This window comes from Nelusetta ayraudi, unplaced genomic scaffold, assembly GCF_046127955.1.
Source record: "Nelusetta ayraudi isolate G7.1 ecotype Tasmania unplaced genomic scaffold, CSIRO-AGI_Nayr_v1 ptg000018l, whole genome shotgun sequence".
Classification (NCBI taxonomy): Eukaryota; Metazoa; Chordata; class Actinopteri; order Tetraodontiformes; family Monacanthidae; genus Nelusetta; species Nelusetta ayraudi.
In genome coordinates, this window is record NW_027466068.1 from 1,583,234 (window position 1) to 1,601,483 (window position 18,250).

The 18,250-nt window shown below is 46.5% G+C and overlaps 1 protein-coding gene and 1 long non-coding RNA gene across 3 annotated transcripts in view; one reads left to right on the forward strand and one right to left on the reverse strand.

Moving 5' to 3' along the window:
• LOC142887826 (uncharacterized) overlaps nucleotides 1–18,250 on the forward strand; it is a 179,986-nt gene that overhangs the window by 32,395 nt on the left and 129,341 nt on the right. The gene's annotated exons all lie outside the window — the stretch shown is intronic.
• LOC142887805 (dynein axonemal intermediate chain 2-like) lies at nucleotides 12,657–17,004 on the reverse strand. Of its 2 annotated transcripts, none has more exons than XM_076025666.1 (12): nucleotides 16,202–17,004; nucleotides 15,962–16,123; nucleotides 15,710–15,831; nucleotides 14,932–15,074; nucleotides 14,747–14,860; nucleotides 14,543–14,682; nucleotides 14,352–14,474; nucleotides 13,811–14,034; nucleotides 13,552–13,687; nucleotides 13,321–13,467; nucleotides 13,007–13,216; nucleotides 12,657–12,856 (listed from the first exon to the last, which is right to left on the reverse strand). In XM_076025666.1, the coding sequence occupies exons 1-12, from the start codon at nucleotides 16,382–16,384 to the stop codon at nucleotides 12,803–12,805; spliced, it is 1,758 nt and encodes a 585-aa protein (XP_075881781.1). In that variant the 5' UTR covers nucleotides 16,385–17,004; the 3' UTR covers nucleotides 12,657–12,802. The 2 variants fall into 2 exon arrangements, with proteins under 2 accessions (XP_075881781.1, XP_075881780.1); XM_076025665.1 differs by having other exon boundaries at nucleotides 13,007–13,231; nucleotides 16,202–17,003.

Sequence of the window (18,250 nt, forward strand, 5' to 3'; positions counted from 1 at the left end):
GAGTGGCAAAAGGCAGTTGGAATTTTCATTCCTAAGGAGAAAAATTCCACCAAAATCAGCCAGTTCAGGCCGATTGCATTGCTGAACGTGGAGGGGAAAATCTTTTTCTCTGTCGTGTCCAGAAGGATGGTCAGCTTCCTCATGGAAAACTGCTACATCGACACAAGTTGTCAAAAAGGCGGGCTGCCAGATTTCCCGCGTTGCGTTGAGCACGCATCCATGATCTGGGAGCAGATACAGCGCACCAAAAGAGAGAAAAGCGACCTACACGTGGTATGGCTCGACCTCGAAAACGCCTACGGCTGAGTTCCACACAAGCTAGTAGAGTTTGCGCTGGATTTTTTTCCACGTTCCTGGGTGCATCAGAGACATCATCGGCAAGTATTTCGACAACCTCCATATGTGCTTCGCAGCAGATGACATCATGACGGGATGGCAGCGATTGGAGGTCGGAATCGACATGGGCTGCTCAATATCGCCCATTCTCTTCGTGGCAGCATTCGAAGTGTTACTCATCGGAGCGAGGCAGATGGCCAGAGGCCTGAAATCTCCAACAGGAGCAAGACTCCCCGCTCTCAGAGGGTAAATGGACGACGTAACAAGCATCTTACAAACTGCTCCATGTACAGCACGACTCCTGAAGCGCTTCGATGAACTGACAGCCTGGGCAAGGATGAAGATCAAGCCAGCCAAGTCCAGGAGCCTTTCAATCAGGAAAGGGGTGAGGGACGACAGGACTGTCTTCACAGCAGGAGGAGAGAAGATTCCACTCCTAGCAGAGCAGCACATCCGAAGCCTCGGGAGGGAGTACACATCAGAGCTCTCGGACAGGCAGATGGGGAGGACGGTGCAGAAACAACTAAGAGAGGGCCTTGCCAAGATCAAAACAGACAGCAGCCAACTTCCTGGGAAGCTAAAGGTGTGGGGCTACCAGGTCACACTCTTCCATCGGGTGATGTGGCCACTGAAAATGGGAGAAATACCATCCTCCACGACCAGTAAGCTGGATGGCATCTCAAACAGTTACATCAGGAAGTGGTTGGGCCTGCCCCGCTGTTTCTCAGACACCGGCTTCTTTGGCAAGAACGTCCTGCAACTCCCTCTGAAGTCCATCAGCACAGGATACAGACAGGAGAAGGTTCGCCTTGTCCTCGAGCTGAGGGAGTCCAGAGACGAAGCAGTGAAGGGCACAGCGGTGACCGTCCGCACTGGGCGGAAGTGGAGGGCCCAGGAGGAAGTGGACCAAGCTGTCTCCAGGCATAGTCATTCAAGAGAGGACCTTGGTAAGTGCAATGGACACTGTAGCTCTGCCTAATGACATAAGTGAAGCCCAGAGCACAGAATAAACCTCCCACCTCAAATTCTTTGGTGAGGAGTATTGGTCCCTATGGTCGTTTTGGGACGTGTTCTCAATGCCTCACCTTGCCACGGTACGGTTGTAGGGTGTTTGCACTGCCCGCTACACGATTGTAGGGGGTGCTGTTTTGGTACCTCAATCGCTCAGGGTCCAAGCGAGACGAAGGGAGTTTAGTGGTGACGTAGCGACGAGCAGGGCACTGGATTGGCTTAGTGTCCTCGTCGATGTTCCCTGTCGGAGCGGACATCGACGCCAACTCCTTCGGCACGTGTGTATACATTTTTTGAAAACAGCTATTTCAATACATGTTTATTTTGTCTTTTGGGGAGGGGTACGCGAACCGAGAATGCCCTTGACGTCGCGAGTGTGTTCAATAGGCTTTATACGATCGCGTTTTTTGTGCCGATCATCGATCACCGATCAGTGAGTTTAAATGAACCGATAACCGATCACCGATCCGATCACGTGAGGAGCAATATTTAAATTACTTGTTTATGTACTTATTACTTATGTGCTGTTTCGGAGTTTGCTTTTCTTTTTCTTTCTCCGCACTGCATTTCTTGAACGCGACATGCTCCTCCGTGTGTATCTTTTCCAAGTGCCTGATTAAATTTATTGTGATGAAATTTTTGCTATGTCTGTTTCTCTCACTTTGAAAAACTTCTACACCTCCGACATGTTGTGTCGCCCATGGATGTTGCTGTCGTGAAGATTCAACAAGGAAACAAAAATATAATAAAATAAAATAACAACAAAAAAATAAATAAAACCAGCCAGCACAGTTCTAACAATGTTACAGAAAATAGCCATAGTGATAATAACAGTAATAAAAAAATAATAGCATGTATAGGTTACATCAAAACAAATCTGGATCGTGCACAGTGATTACATCAGTCAAGTCAATCAAGTCAAGGGTTGGAATTTAACATTTCTCCTCCGTTCTTATTTTCAAACAACAGCAGAAACCACAGGTCTAAACAATCGAGATTTATACAGATACCTGCAGATACATCATTATGTGGAGCAAACTAAAAAAGTTTAATCCATATGAACTACAGTCCGGAATTATTAAACTATTTTCCTCAACATATGAATCAGACATAGGTAAGAAATTAATTACGAAACTATATAGAGAAGTGGAAAAACTAAAAGGTGACAATACAACATACATAAAAGAAAAGTAGGGTAAAGAGGCTGGGAGGGAGTTATCAGAGGAGGATTGGGAAAAGATAAATGAAGGACAGTGGAAAACAACATGCTCCCTCTCATGGAGAGAATACGGGTGGAAGAATGTTAGATATTTTATTACACCAGCGAAACACAAATGGTGAGATACAAGATGCTGGAGACGGCGCGGGGAAAATAAAGCCAAGCATTTTCACATCTTTTGGGGATGCCCTTGTATCATACCATTTTGGTAAGAGTTAAAGAAAAATATGGAAAAGATTCTGAATTTGCGACTCCCATTTACCTGTGAAGTCTTATACTTGGGAAAAGAGACTCAGGAGGTCACAAGGTCAGGGGACAAATATTTATTTTGAATAATGTTGGTGTCTGCTAAAAAAAAAGCTATCACCAGGAAGTGTCACAGTTCTGTTATTGGGTCACAGTACTTTTCCATGGGCCCACCTCCACTCAGCATGCCAGCCACTCCCACCTCATCATCCAATGCCACTCACCTGTGCTCACAGCTGCTCTTCATCTGCAGTCAGCTCAGTATATATGCTCCTGCTCCACACCCATTCTTTGCGAGATTGTTCTTTGTTCTCACGCAAGACCTGCCCGGGGGTCTCTGCCCGGTCACCCGTTGCCGATAGTGATGGCTGGTCGAGGCTTTGTTGAAGCTTTGACACTTGTTTCAAAAAAATGGTTCATTACTTGAGGCTTCTGTTACGAGAGTTAACCACATAGTCAGCGAACAAGCACAAATTCAAAATAAGATAATAACTGGTGTGGAACAGGAGAATGTACACTTTGCACGTGACAAACGCTCAGAGATGCGCCCATCATCTGCACCTCAGCATAATTACAGAGAGCATATGGGACATGCAAACAAAGATAAACGCCCAAATGATAACCTCTGTCGTTATTGTGGAGCAGTGCATGACAGAATGAAATGCCCTGCATTTGGCATCATCTGCAAAGCTGGTGGAAAGAAAAAACACTTTGCAAGAGTGTGCAAACAAGCCCAGCGCAAGACACGGGTGAACTTTCTTGGAGAAGACGGAGTACAGGAGGAAGAAGAAATGGAAGAGGTGTGGTTCCTATCAAACAAACGCTATGGAACAGGGAAACGAGAAATGGCTTGTCAAGCTAAAAGTAACATCGTACATGACTGAACCAGTATCATATGACCCTAGCCATACAATCACATGTCAATTGGACACAGGAGCCACAACCAACGCCATAAGCTTCAGAGATCTACAGCTCATCACACAAGATGGTAATTCAGACATACCAGCCGGCAAAGCCACCATTAAACTGTATGATGGGTCACAAGTGAAACCAGCTGGGTTGTGTCACCTCAAAGCTGACCATGATGGACAAACACAGGACCTGAAGTTTCAAGTTATTCACACGTCACAAATGCGTCTGCTTTCTGCAAAAACATGCAAAACTTGCTAAAAGTGAATAAAAAATGTCGTACACCACACAGATATGTCATCTACAGTGGTCTCACACAGCACAACAGGGACAGATATGCATTTCACAACCACCACAGAGGACATCATCTCAAAATACGACGTGTTTGAAGGCCTTGGCTGTCTTCCTGGTGAACTACACCTCGAGGTGGACCCCGATATTGTGCAACAGGTGCCACGACGAATTCCCATTCCGCTCAAACACAAAGTCACTGAAGCCATACAATCCATGGAGAAGAATGGCATCATCAAAAGAGTCACAGAGCCAACACAATGGATCAGAACATGGTTGTCATAGAAAAGCCAGGAAAGCTGTGCACCTGCATTGATCCCAGCGCACTCAATAAAGTGGTCACACTACCAGATGCCAACAATAGAAGAGCTACTCCCAGACATTGCAAAAGCAATCTCCGTGCTTGATGCCAAAGATGGCTACTGGCAAGTCAAACTTGAAGAAGAGAGCAGTTATCTGACCCCCTTTTGGACCCCGCTTGGCAGATTCCGGTGGCTAAGGATGCCTTTTGGCATAAAACCAGCTGCAGAAGAATATCAACGCAGGCAACATGAGGTGTTGCAAGGCCTGACCGGTGTAAGTGTCATTGCAGACGACATTCTTCTCTATGGCTGTGGAGACACTTTAGAAGAGGCACTAACTGACCATGACAAAAACCTGACTGCCTTGCTGCAGAGGGCCAGGGAGGTCAATCTAAAGCTCAATAAAAAGAAGCTGAAACTAAAACTATGCAGTGTCCCATACATGGGACATCTTCTCACCACAGAGGGCCTTCGCTCAGACCCAGAGAAGGTGGCAGCGGTGCAACACATGCAAACACCCACTGATGTTAAAACGCTACAGAGATTCCTGGGGTTTGTAAATTATCTTGCCCAATTTCTTCATCTCTCAGATGTGTGCGAGCTTCTCCGACGCCTGACAGATAAGGACGTGGAGTGGACATGGCTATCACAACATGAATCTGCTGTGGACACTGTGAAGCAATTAGTCACATGCCACCCAGTACTCAAGTACTACAACCTGCAGGAAGAAGTCGCACTACAGTGTGACGCCAGCGAGACAGGCCTAGGTGCAGCTCTTCTCCAGATCAAATCAATCTCCATCTATGCAATGGGCCTCACCACTGAAGACCTACAACGAGTCGACCACCTCGCAGACACGAATATTTCAATAGCTACACTGGAGTCCATTAGAACTGCCACAATCAAAGATCCACTATGTTGTGCGCTGCAGACTTGCATATTGAAAGGGTGGCCCACAGCTACACAAGCAGTAGCTCCGGAACTGCGACCTTTCTGGACGTACAAGGAGGAGCTCACCACAGACGCCAACCTGATTTTCAAAGCCAACAGAGTTTTAATTCCTGATGCCTTGAAGCTTGAGTTCCTGCAAAAAATCCACTCGGGGCACTCAGGACTTGAGGGCAGTCTCAGAAAAGCACGTGAAACAGTCTTCTGGCCAGGTTTAACTTGTGACGTGCAGACCTATGTAAGCAACTGCGATACCTGCAACACCCTGCGATGGAAACAGCCAAAAGAAACACTCACAGCTCACCAAATACCCAGCCTTCCCTGGTCCAAGCTGGGTATGGATTTGTTTGCACTGAATGGGACTCATTACCTCATAAGTGTGGATTACTACTCTGACTACTGGGAACTAGATGAACTTTCAGACACAACGGCTTCCACTGTCACTGAATGCTGCAAGTGTCAGTTTAGCCGGCATGAAATACCAAATATTGTCATCACAGACAACAGACCACCATTCTCCAGCATGGACTTTCAAACTTTTTCAACAGTATGGGACTTCAAACACCTCACTTCCTCACCATACCAAAGCCAGAGTAATGGTAAAGCCGAGTCGGCTGCCAAAATTGCCAAGACCCTGCTGAGAAAGGCAGCGCATGCTGGTGATGACAGATGGAAGGCCGTACTAGCATGGAGGAACACTCCCACAGAGGGACTCGATAGCTCTCCTGTTCAGCGACTCCTCAATAGCTCTCCTGTTCAGCGACTCCGGTCCAGACGCACATGCACATTGTTACCCTCTCATCCATCTCTGCTGAAGCCGGCTGTGATACAGGGGGTACTTCCATGTAAGCTGGCACGGGTCACTGCATCGAAGTGGCGATATGACCAACATGCTCACGTCAAGCCCATGATAATGCAAGGCGACACAGTTCGGGTCCTCCTACGACCAAATGAGCCCTCTCGCTCCTGGTCACTGGGGATTTGCCAGCAACCAATTGCGTGACAGGTCATATGAAGTGCTTGTACAGGACAAGGTATACAGGCGCAACAGGAGGCACATTCGCCCGGTGGATGAAATTCTCATCATGCCATCTGATAGTCCCCTGGTGGAAGATGACTGGGACAACAGTCAAACAGACAGCAGACTCGAGCACATAGTTGGTGACACGATGGAAGGGGCTTCAGAACTAGAACAGGCTCCAGTGTTGACTGATGTGCCAAGTGTCCCCCAATCTGGACATTTAGACCTCAAGCAGACCAGAACCAGATCCAACATAAAACCTCCTGAGAGGTACCGCAAAGACTTTGTTGTTTAAACTTTCTGAAGAAGGAACGTCATCTCTTGTTTGTTTCTGTGCCACTTTGTTCATGTGGACTGTTAATTTTTTTTTTCTAATGTTTAGGAGAGTGAACTAGTAGTTTGTTTAACCTGTAGCCAGCTATTGTTGTTGCTGGCCATGTAACTCTCATCCGGTCACTATTGTCCATTTCAACTGCTTTCTTTCCATATGTTAAAGGAGAGGTTACGAGAGTTAACCACTAGATGGCAGCCAAGTTCCATGCAATATGCAGAGACATCTAGTGTGAGTTGATGACGTTGGCTTCCGGTTGTTTTACCTGTGGAGCACTGTTATAACTAGCGGCCATACAATAAAAGTAGCGTGTCTACAAAGATTGCTTGACTGTATAAAAAGAACGAAACGGCTTCAATGACACAGTGCTCGAGGAGGCCATCTAGTGGTCAATAAAATTAAGCGCAATTGAAACGTGCTGTTCATTGTTTCATAGGTTGTTTGAGATTTGATTCACCATGCATTCTTGTTCGACAATACGACATGGTTGTATGGTTCAATGCTGACAAGATAAAATAAAAATGAAAAATAAAGACAGTCTCTCATTTGATTCCTCATCAACTCCCACCAATTTGCATGTTGCGGCACTTGCGTCAACTGTTTTAATTGATTTTAAATGTTCACCGTCAAACCAAACCCTAGGCGGTCAATTCTTGATTGACTTCGAAAGCTCAACTCAGCTTTGAGTCGAGACAACCAAACCAGTGACAGGGTTTCAATACTTCATGAAGCAGTACACTGGTTTATACTGTACGTCATCAACCATGTGATTCTTTCTAACCAAAACAGCACTTCTGACTGTATCATGGAGGTATAGAAAAATAGGACTGTATAGCAATTTTCTGTTTGACTGCTCTAGATTGTATGGTTTCCAGTGCAGCATCATCATCATCATCACAAATACAGACTGTATTTTTTTACATGAAACTGGTGGAAATTCAAGTTATATTATGGATTTCGACAAAGTATGTTTTGGAGTTCATTGAAAGAGGTTAATAGTTGCATGGGTGAAGATGGTGTGCTTGTGTGACTGATGCATTTTTATTTAAAAATAACAATTTCTCGACAGTTTTTGTGCTTAACCGGTTTCTTCTTTTGGAAACCATTTCCCCAGCCTTTGAAAAAACTTGTTCTGGACCACACTGCTAATACATACAAGAACCGGGAGTACCCACTACCCACAACTAAAGGCTAACATGCGCGACACTCAAACAGGTGCATTCGGAACTACGGTGTTCCACGATGTCCATGAAGAACGGCAGGCTCGTCTACACATACAAAAAAAAACTTTACTTCCAAGTCATGGTTGTCTCTATAAAATAACGAAAATTTAAAAACACTCAACAAAAAAGGTGCCCTAAGTTGCGTGATTAAAGTGCTTCATTTCCCACACCTGTCCAACATTACCCTGACTGTCGCTCCACCCCCAGTGACATACTTAAATAGACACACCGATGCAAAGACCCTCTAACCAAGTTGACAAATCAATAATAATATAAGCAAAATGATATAATATGACTAGTGTGCATTAAGAATTTTAATTTAAATACTTAAATGGCTACAACACCCCAGAACCAACAGGACATTCAAGATACCATATCAAGTTTTTTTCAACGTTGCGGGCTTTCCCAACGTTGTGGGTGCGATTGACTGCACACATGTTGCCCTTGTTCCACCATCCAACAGCGAGAACGCTTATGGAAATAGAAAACACACATACTCGCTCAACGTGCAGATGATTTGCAGCGCAAATGGAACAATAACGAATATCGTCGCAAAATACCCGGGATCTGTCCACGACAGCTACATTTTGAGAAATAGCAGCATCAGCGCAAAGATGCTGGACATGGATGGCTGCTGGTTAATAGGTAGGAAAGTTATTCTGATTACGTTTAATGTCTCTTTATTGTAAATGCAGTTTTTTTGCTAAGAAGTTTTGATTGATTTATTGATTACAGGCGATTGCGGCTACCAGCTGCAACCATGTCTGATGACACCTGTGCGTAATCCCACCAGTGAGGGGGAAGAATCTTACAACCGCGCGCACATCCTAACCCGTGGGATTATTGAGCGCACCTTCGGACTTCTGAAAAGCCGCTTTAGATGCTTGGACCGAAGTGGTGGGGCACTGCTCTATTGGCCAAACACAGTATGTCGGATTGTCGTAGTATACAGTATCTTGCACAACATTGCCAAAAGAGCTGGTGTGCCTGTGGATGAACAGGATGCTCATGCTGACGCTAGAGATGACGCCTATTTGGCGGAAATACCGCCACTTGACATTAGAGAGCAAGGCAGGGATGTCAGACTTAACTTAATAAGAAATTACTTTGATTAAATCAGTTTTTGTTAAAAGTACTCCCCGCAACAGACTTCATTATTATTATTATTATTTTCCCCCAGCGACATGTTGACTGTGGTGATAAATAAAACTTTTTCGTTTAATGTAATTTGTGTCTCCAGCAGTTTCATTTTTGTGTTTAAATACATTGATTCGGATGAAATTCTTAAAAATAAATTTTTTTTTGGAAACATTTTTTCCAAAACCTAAACCAGTCGAATCAAATAAATGTGACCCACGTGAAAATTTCACAAACGCTTATTTTCTACTTCTTAATTTAAAAGTTGACGACGTGGACGTTGAACGATGAGCGGATCGAACGCTGGAGGGCAATATCGTCGTCAGCCTGAAGGCAAAAGGTTCAGGAAGGAATCTAAAATGGTTTCTAAAGAAGCATTACAGTGAAGTCAAACAACAGCGCATGATGAGTTTTCAAATCACATTTTTATTCAAACGAGAAACAAAATAATGACATTTAAGAACGACAACTTAAATAGCCTATGATAATATAGCTTGTCTATATAATTTCAAAACAAAACATTTTGCCACAGCAAGAAAAATAAATTGTTTCCCAAAAAAGTGGCTTGTGTTTTTTTGTTTATATATAAAAAAAAATAATAATTAAAAATTTGTTTGCGCATTGTTGGCTTCGAGAGCAGCAGCGATCCTCCCCAAAGCCCCTATCAGCTCAACGTGGTTTTCCTGCTGTTGGTTACTCCAGGCAGAGATGGTTTGGTAGAGACTTGCCATCGAACGAGCACACTGCCTGGAGCTCCTCGCTGCATGCGTTAGTGCCCGGCGTACGTCTTTAAGTTCCACACTTATCTGGGATAATCAAGCTGTGTGTTCTACATGTGCCCTGGTCTGCCGCTGCTGTTCGCAATAGAGGAGTCGACCGATCTCCTCACAATATACTGACGGGCCAGGCGCTGCAACCGGTGTCTCAAAGGGCTCAGATGGTGGGAGGTGGACATATAACGGAGGGTTTCCTGGTGGGTCAGGCAGCAAATCACCTAAAAGGGATTTTAATTTAATACGTTTGCCCTCTATTTGTAAGCAAAAAAAGTGAAATTATGAAAGAAAGGTTTTTTGTTTTTTGATGAAACCACATAAGGGAATATACATGCTTTCCAGCTCTTGTGACACTTTCGCCCGTAAATTCCCTCCAGGCCGTGAATTTGTTCTGGCAGAAGAGTCTGCCGAACAAGTTCCTCCAAAATTGCTAAGATGACGTTCTTTTGGTGGTCCTCCGCCCGTCGCAGACACTTGAGAGTGTGAGCGTTAAATGATATTTTTTTTTTCTTTGGTGCGTCTTTTTAAGTGCTGCCACCTCTTCTTGCATTCCTCCGGCTTTTGAGGGAACTCTCCGATGGCACTGACTGCCAGTGAAATACTTTCCCATAATTTCGTTCTTTCACTGGGATTTAAATTTTTTTTGCTTTAATTTTGCTTCAGCAGCGAGGGCTGCCACCTCACGCTCTGAAAAATGTTTGCTTTCTTTTCCGTGCAACCATGAATACACCAAACACTTGCACTCATGAACAACCTTTGGCGCAAACTGCTTCAGGTTGCCAGACCGCAACATTCGCACCTGTTTTCAGGCGCCGCATTAGGGGGCGTGTTTGCGCCTGCATGTCATTAGCGCAAAAACCTTTGTGGATACCCGCATCTGTGGCGCAAATTGCGGCCGCAAAACGCGCCGCATTTTACCGCTGCGCGCCCTTCATTGAGGAGCTACCCCAGAGTCTCCAAACACAAGCAGCTACAGTCTACAAAAACACCAATAATAGATGCTAGAATTATCGCTAGACGTTTTTAACAAAGACAAAGTCGCTAAGAGGATCAGAAGAGTCTCCGGATCAACTCAAAACAAAAGAATGGAAAAACTTGAAAACTGCTTAGGTGGATGTTTATACTTCAAGATCGCTGATTCGCTCATTTCACTGTCAATCAAAAAGGGATTTAGCCTCAAACAGACCAATCATCCTGCAGACACCGAGCGTCCAGGTCAGCCGAGGCCAGCCCACTGCCCCATAGACTCCCAGGACGTACTTGGGGCTGCTTAACACACAAAGAAATTTGGGCGCTTAAAAAAAAAACTTCAGAATTTGTAGTTTGACCCAACAAAGAACAGCTACGGTCTTATTTAATATCACAGGCAATGAATGAATGATAGTCTGAAGAGATGAGACACATGTCAGCGCGCGTCGAGCAAGTTTTGATTTGTTTATTTATTTTTAAAAAGGCAGTGGAACAACTTTTTTTTTTTTTTTTAATCATGGACAAAATATTGGCAGTCAGTATAAAACCAAATACAAATAAAATATAAAACAAAAAGAAAATCGAAAATACGTTTGGCCAATATTAAATTCTTCAGTCTTTTACTTTTGTCAGTGGATTCATCGAGACAATTAATTCACTTTTCAGTCACCAAAGAGTCAACCATCGCGCACCGTGCCCGCTGGAGACCGGCTTCACTCAACCATTCGTTGAAGACCTCATCTCTCGCTGCAATATTAATAGCCACATCATGCGTGCACCACTGATCTACATTCATGGAATGAAATGAGAAGAAAATATGTGTATATTTTTTTCTCCTTGTGTGATCGCGCCTTTTTGGCAATGTCTGTGCAGTCGCGAGCTCCGATTACGTTTGGAAATCAGCCTCTCGTTGCAAACTGTGCTTTAATGTCGTCCTGATCAACTGCTGGGAATTTGATTTACCTGGTTGACACAAGGATGATTCCGTAACACACAGCTGGCATGGTTTGACTGGGTGTTCTGAAGGGCTGCGGCTCGGAGCAGAGTTCTAAAAGAACCGCCCTTCGGAACTTGACACGGCTCATGAAGTCCAGATGGTCTCTTAAAATTCTTTGGTGGCGAACTGCTGTATTCACCTCGTCCTCCATAGTGCTCGAGCTGCCGTTGTTATTTTCTACACCTGTGCGCGTGCATTCTTTGGTACTGATCGATATAATAAATAAAGTCTCTCTCTCTATATATATATCTATAAATGAATGTGTTCATCAAAGCCCATTGGAAACCTCTTCAGAAATCCTTTCTCGACACAACCAGTAAGTTTTGGCCAACAAGGGTAGAAATGTACGTACGCAAGTTAAAGACTTTAAAGACACCACATTTCCACGGTCAAAAAATGTTTTGTACATCTGAAGGTGAACGTAGAAACGTGCGTACGTCGGGTTTTCGTGCGTAAGTATCTTTTGTACACGAGGCCCCAGGATTTCAACGAGGCCGCAGTACTTCTGGGAACCTGGACCGTGCGTGGTGACGCAGGATGTAGTCTGGATGATGCACTCATGTGAAGCCACATTTGTGAGCACTTTGGGGAAAATACAGATTGAGGTTCCATTCAGAGAAACATAAATAACTATCATTAGTTACATTATTATCGTAATACAGATGTAATAATTACCATTATAAAATAGCTGGTTTCTCTACGTTTTTATTGAGGAACATAAAACTAAACTGAACTCAAATATCTTCTAAATCAGTCATCGCAAATAATTTAGTAGACAAAGTTAAAATGAAGATACATTTGCTTTTACTATGATTAAAAACAAGGCATTGGAGAGCAGTGAACATTGTAAATACACAAAATTTAACACCAATATATTGACAATGAAAGTAAAGTATTAAAGTAGTTTTAGAATAAAAAATAAAACGGACCAAGAAAAAAAACAAAACGACAAAGAATCACTTCATACACATTGGCGTTCCAAATCACGTGACATGAACAGTGATACAATTCTGGAGGTCTGATGGACTAATGATCCAGTTTAAACCAGTTTTAAGCCTCGGCTTCCAAACATTTTTCTTATGTTTGATTTCACAGCGAGCTGCTGGTTTCTTCCACTTCCTTCTCTTCACTCACCTCCTTCTCCTGAAAAACAACAAGAGCCTCAGTCAGCTGATCCACACAGCCAGCGGGTGGAGTGAGAGGCCACAGCGAAAAATCAGAGGATGGGGGAGGAGTCAGAAGAGAGTCAGAGGACAAGGGGAAAAAAATCAGAGGATGGGGGAGGAGTCTAACCTGGTGATTCAGATCCTCCTGATCCCTCCTCTTTCTTAGCTCCACCTCCACCACGCTGTAGAAGTCACTCTCTGCCTTGGCGATCAGCTGATCAGGGGCGTGGTTTCCATCTTCCAGCCCCACCTCCTCCTCCCGACTCTGCTCCGAGCGGCTGCGCTCCTTCAGGCGGAGCTCCCTCTGCCGGGCCTCCAGGATCTTCTCCCTCTTCGTCTCTCGTTCCAACATCTGCACATGTCATCAACTGCTCTGTGTGTCTGTGTATGTGTACATTGTGTGTGTGTGTGTGTGTGTGTGTGTGTGTGTGTGTGTCTCACGGTGGCCAGGAGACTCTTCTCGTCCCTCTGGATGGTGGAGAGTCCGGTGCTAAGCTCCAGCAGCGTGGTTCCGCCCAGCTGGGAGCCACAGGCCAGCAGGCGTCCCTGGTCTTGGAGTTGCAGGCTGTGAAGGGCCTCTTCACACACCTGGTCAAATGACAACGACAGGCTGGTCAGGACTGGACCTGCTTCCTGCTCCTCACAGCCAGACTTGACTCAACCCCGGAAGACCTTCAGACTCAGCGTGGGCTCGTTCTGCCTGAGCAGGACGTCCCAGATGTCCAGTGTGCCGTCCATCTTGACGGAGAAGAAGACTGAAGGTCTGACGGTGCTCCAGCAGGCGTCCATCAGGTAGGACGTCTGGTACCTGCAGACCAGCACCCAAAGACGCCGTCAAGATGCTGAGACACAGAAGGTCTTGGGACACACCAGGAGAGACTTTATCTCCTGTCCCTCTGCAGGGCGCTATGGGACCTCCTGACTTAGTTACCTGCTCCAAATGATGGACGACTCCTTTAGATCCTCGGACCAGATGCGGGCCGTCCAGTCACCCACAGTGAGGAAGTTCTTGGGGAAGAAGGGGTTCCTCTGCAGGGCGTAGACGGGGCCATGGTGACCTTCATACACACACACCAGCTTCTCGGCCGCTGTCTTCGCCTTTCTGTTGCAGGAGACTACGGCACCCTGCTCCGTCCCCACCATGAACTTGGTGGGCTGAGGAGGGAGAGGTATATCACCAAATTGCTTGGGCTGACGATCTCATCATCCTGCAGCAGTGTTCAGGTACAGCCTGCTCAGGATTGAACAGTTGGAAAAGTGGGTGGAACAGTACACTAGCACTGTCCTGATCAAGTCTAGCCCTGCTCTGATCCAGTACACTAATCCCACCCTAATTCAGTCTAGCCTCACCCTGATCTAGTCTAGCCCAACCCTGATCCAGTACTTTAGCCCTGCCCTGATCCCGTCTGGCCATACCCTGATCCAGTACATTTACCCTGCCCTGATCCTACCACTGGCAATATGTGTCTCACCATGGTGGGCTCGAACTCCAGGGACACGCCACCCAGGGCTCGGTCCAGGTTCCCCTCCCGGCCTGGGTCCAGGACCAGGCGCTCGCTGGGTTCACTCAGCTTGCGGACGTCCCACCACAGAACCTGGAAGACATGGTGCTGGTCAGGTTGTGTGGACAACACAACAGACAGACAGCAGGTCTTGTGTTCACCTGTCCGTCCGTGGAGGCGGAGAAGGTGTCTGTTCCAGTCTTGGACTGCAGCCAGACCACCTTGTAGGCAGGGTCTCTGTGACTCTGCTCTGCGCTGGACACCTCCACCGGCTGACCGCCCCGTCGGGTGTCCCAGAAGGCTAAACAAACATACTCTTAGCTATGGTCACTGCACTGCACCGTCCCACCTGGAGCAGAACCCACCGATCTTGCCGCAGTAGCAGCCTCCAGCCAGTGTGTGGGGGTCTTTGGGGTTGTACTGAAGGCTGACCAGCATCGACGGAGGCTTCAGAGTCACCTCAGGTCGGTTAGGATTCTCTGCAAGATAAGTCACCCGTCCATCAGTGGGACCTTCAGTCCACTGGTAGTCCGAAGGCCGCCTCACCCACCAATATCCCAGACGTAGGAATCCAAACTCAGCCCTGCTGGACGTCTCTGGAACTGCAGGCAGCAGTAGGATGCCGCCAACTTCCTGCCATCGTCAGGATGCCAGGACAGGCTGCTGACGGTCCGCTTCACCTGCTGGGGGTCCCTGCAGGAAGACAAGACTGAGAGCAGATACTGCAGAGGACTTCCTGTTGTCTGGGAGGAGGTTCAGGAGGTACCACAGCGCCACCCATCTAGAGTACTTGGTCTAGACAAGACCAGGTACTCTAGCAGCACTTGGTCTTGTCTGGTCTTTTGCAGAGGCACCAAGATGTGAAGGTATAGACCAGAAGAACCACTACCTCCAACAGCTGCACTGCACACAACCTCCACCAGACACACAACCTCCACCAGACACACAACCCACAACCTCCATCAATCGTACAACACACAACCTCCACCAGACACACAACCTCCACCAGACACAACCTCCATCAGTCACACAACAGAAGTCGGTGGGCAGAAGACTTCCATCAGTCGCACAACACTCAACTTCCATCAGTCGCACAACACTCAACTTCCATCAGTCGCACAACACACTCCAGGCGCAGAACACACAACCTCCACCAGTTGCAGAAGCAGCAGGACAGACACACAAAGGAAACAGGAAATGCTTTACAACATTTATTGTCACTCTTGACGACACCAACACATTGGGTCCAGCAGGAGCCTCTTCAGGTCTGGTTGCTCTGGTCCTGGTCTGGCTGGGGACTTGGTGGAGCCCCAGGGGCTTTGTCGTACCTGAGCAGGCTGACAGTGTTGGCGGCTGGAGCCTCCAGACTCTCCTCCACATCAGGCTCCTCGCTGAAGAACTCCTGGTAGATGTTCACCCCATTGTTCTGCAGGATGCAGCGCTCCATTGCCTGTTCACACACAGTAATGTCAGCGCTGTGTGTGTGTGTGTGTGTGTATGTGTGTGTGTGTGTGTGTGTGTGTGTGTGTGTGTGTGTGTGTGTGTGTGTGTGTGTGTGCGCGTGCGCGCGCGTGTCTCACGGGGCCCAGCTGCAGGATGCTGGCGATGTAGCCCTCGTCCTTCTCCACCTTCTTCCTGAAGCGAATGGTCTGCTCCATCTCCTGCGGGTTGATGTCTTTGGGCCAGCCGCCCTCTAGATGGTTCATCCCGCTGCTGTCCGACTCGAAGCGGAGCGTGTTCACCTGGAGGAAGACGCCCACGTGACCAAGGCCGAATTTAGATACCTGGCGGTGGGTTGTTGGTAGAGAAGCTGCGCTCACCTCGTGCTCCGACATGTCCCCGCAGGCCTGCAGAGCTCGGTCCCGGGGGCTCCTCTGGACGAAGTGCCGGGCCAGGCTCGGGTCCGGGGGGATGTCCACCAGCAGCTCGGCGGGCCGGTCCGACAGGAGACACTGGCGGCCGAACTCGCTGCGGCGCTTTGAGTAAACGTGAACCACCTCCATCCTGTTGCTCCCCCTCCAACTTCTCTCGCTGGCAAAAAACAAAACAAAAACGAATTCTCAACTGCAACCGAAGACTCGTTCTCACTACTCAATTTCAGCTCTTTATGTCGAGCAGTTTGGTTTCGTTCATTGTAAAAAAAAGTTCTGAGATCAAAGTTTACACGCGAACGGGATTCCGAAACGGACTCGACTCACTCCGCGTCGCTGTTTCATGTATCCTAGCAACCAACACAAACAGACAGGGGAGACAGTGGACACCCCCCCGCTCAATGAACTTTATTGACAACTGAGCGGCTGTTTAGGAGAGCGAGGACTGCATCGAGTCGAGCCGAGCGGGAGAAGGTGGTCCACCAACAGGTTCACCGGAGGCTGCGGGACCTCCTGCTGCAGCCCGAAGTCAAGCTCCGCACACAGCCGGCCAGGGCCGCTCGCTGTGCCCTGAGCCGACTTGCAACATCGGCTAACAATAGCCGCTGCGACTGACGTTTGTGTGTGAAGTCACGAACAGACACAATAGCGGTTCAGTCGATAGAATCCAGAAGCAAAGCCTGATGGGAATTGTAGTGTAATGCACCGAGAGACAGGGCTGGACTGGGACCAAAAAATGGCCCTGACATTTTTGGCCATGGCGGCCCACCGTGATTATTTACAGGCTAAATAAAATAAATGTGACATGCATGCATGTGCACAATGTGTTGTTTCAAAAATAATTTAAATAAAGCACAACAGCCTACAGGAAAGAGAGTAAGTACCCATGTTAAATAAATAAAATAAAATGTATACGTTCTTTCTCCACTCCCATAGCCTTTCATCTTGGGAGAGATGCCACAATTCCCATTTTGAAGTGAAAGTTGTTGTCAAAGAAACACTGTGAGAGATGTTTTTAGACTAGTGTTTAATTAAATGAACAATTTGCAAATCCAAATAAGACAATTAGGCCTACAATAAGACCATACATCCATATGACACACACACCCTGAAATTATTTTAGTTGCTACAGTCTACAGTTATCACAAGGTTGTGCACAAAACTCTATGGGCAAGGCTAACTACTATTAAACGTTTTAAGTCTAACTGAATAAAATGAGTCCTGTATGAACTTATTATGTTGAGCATTTGCACACTTTAAGCCTACAATTTCCCCAGCTAATACCCCCATAATTTCTGTGCGATACACAACAGCACAGCGATGGACAAAGTAGAGGTTGTTTCATACCTGCTGCTCGGTCTGTGGTTGCTTTTGTTAAAGAACAGTTTTCCTCTCTAAGTCACAGTTGATAATTTATGCAGGCAACATTTATAATTTATTTTTTCGTTTTCTGGGAGAGTAAAGGTGTAGTTCAACCTTTATATTTTCACCAAAAGTAAACACGAGACAGATACAACGGGAAATGGCATTTATTTAAAAACAAACAAACAGAAAAACAGACAGTAAACACGCCTACTTTTTTGAAATAGCTGACCTAGCACGCCAAGGACGACTGTTAAATGCGGCGGTGTTTGAGGCTTCCTCGCGGCGAAGAGCCACATCCTCTCAACCAATCCATATTTCCTCTCGTCTCAAGACTCCTCGGATTCCCTAGCTTAACGCGCCTCACGCAGGAGCAACTCGATTTGTTCCAAGCGCTTCGCCATTTGCCACTCGTCGTTTTCGCAAATATGGTTGAACACACTCGCGACTTCAAGGGCATTTCCGGTTCACCTGCCTCTCCCCAAAAGACAAAGTAAACATGTATTGAAAAAGCTGTTTTCAAAAAGTGTAAACACATATAAATATATTTGTACACCATCAATAGTGCTGCTTGTATTCACGGTAAAATGTACCTGACACGGAAGCTCCGTGTCGAAGGAGTTCCCCTCATTTACA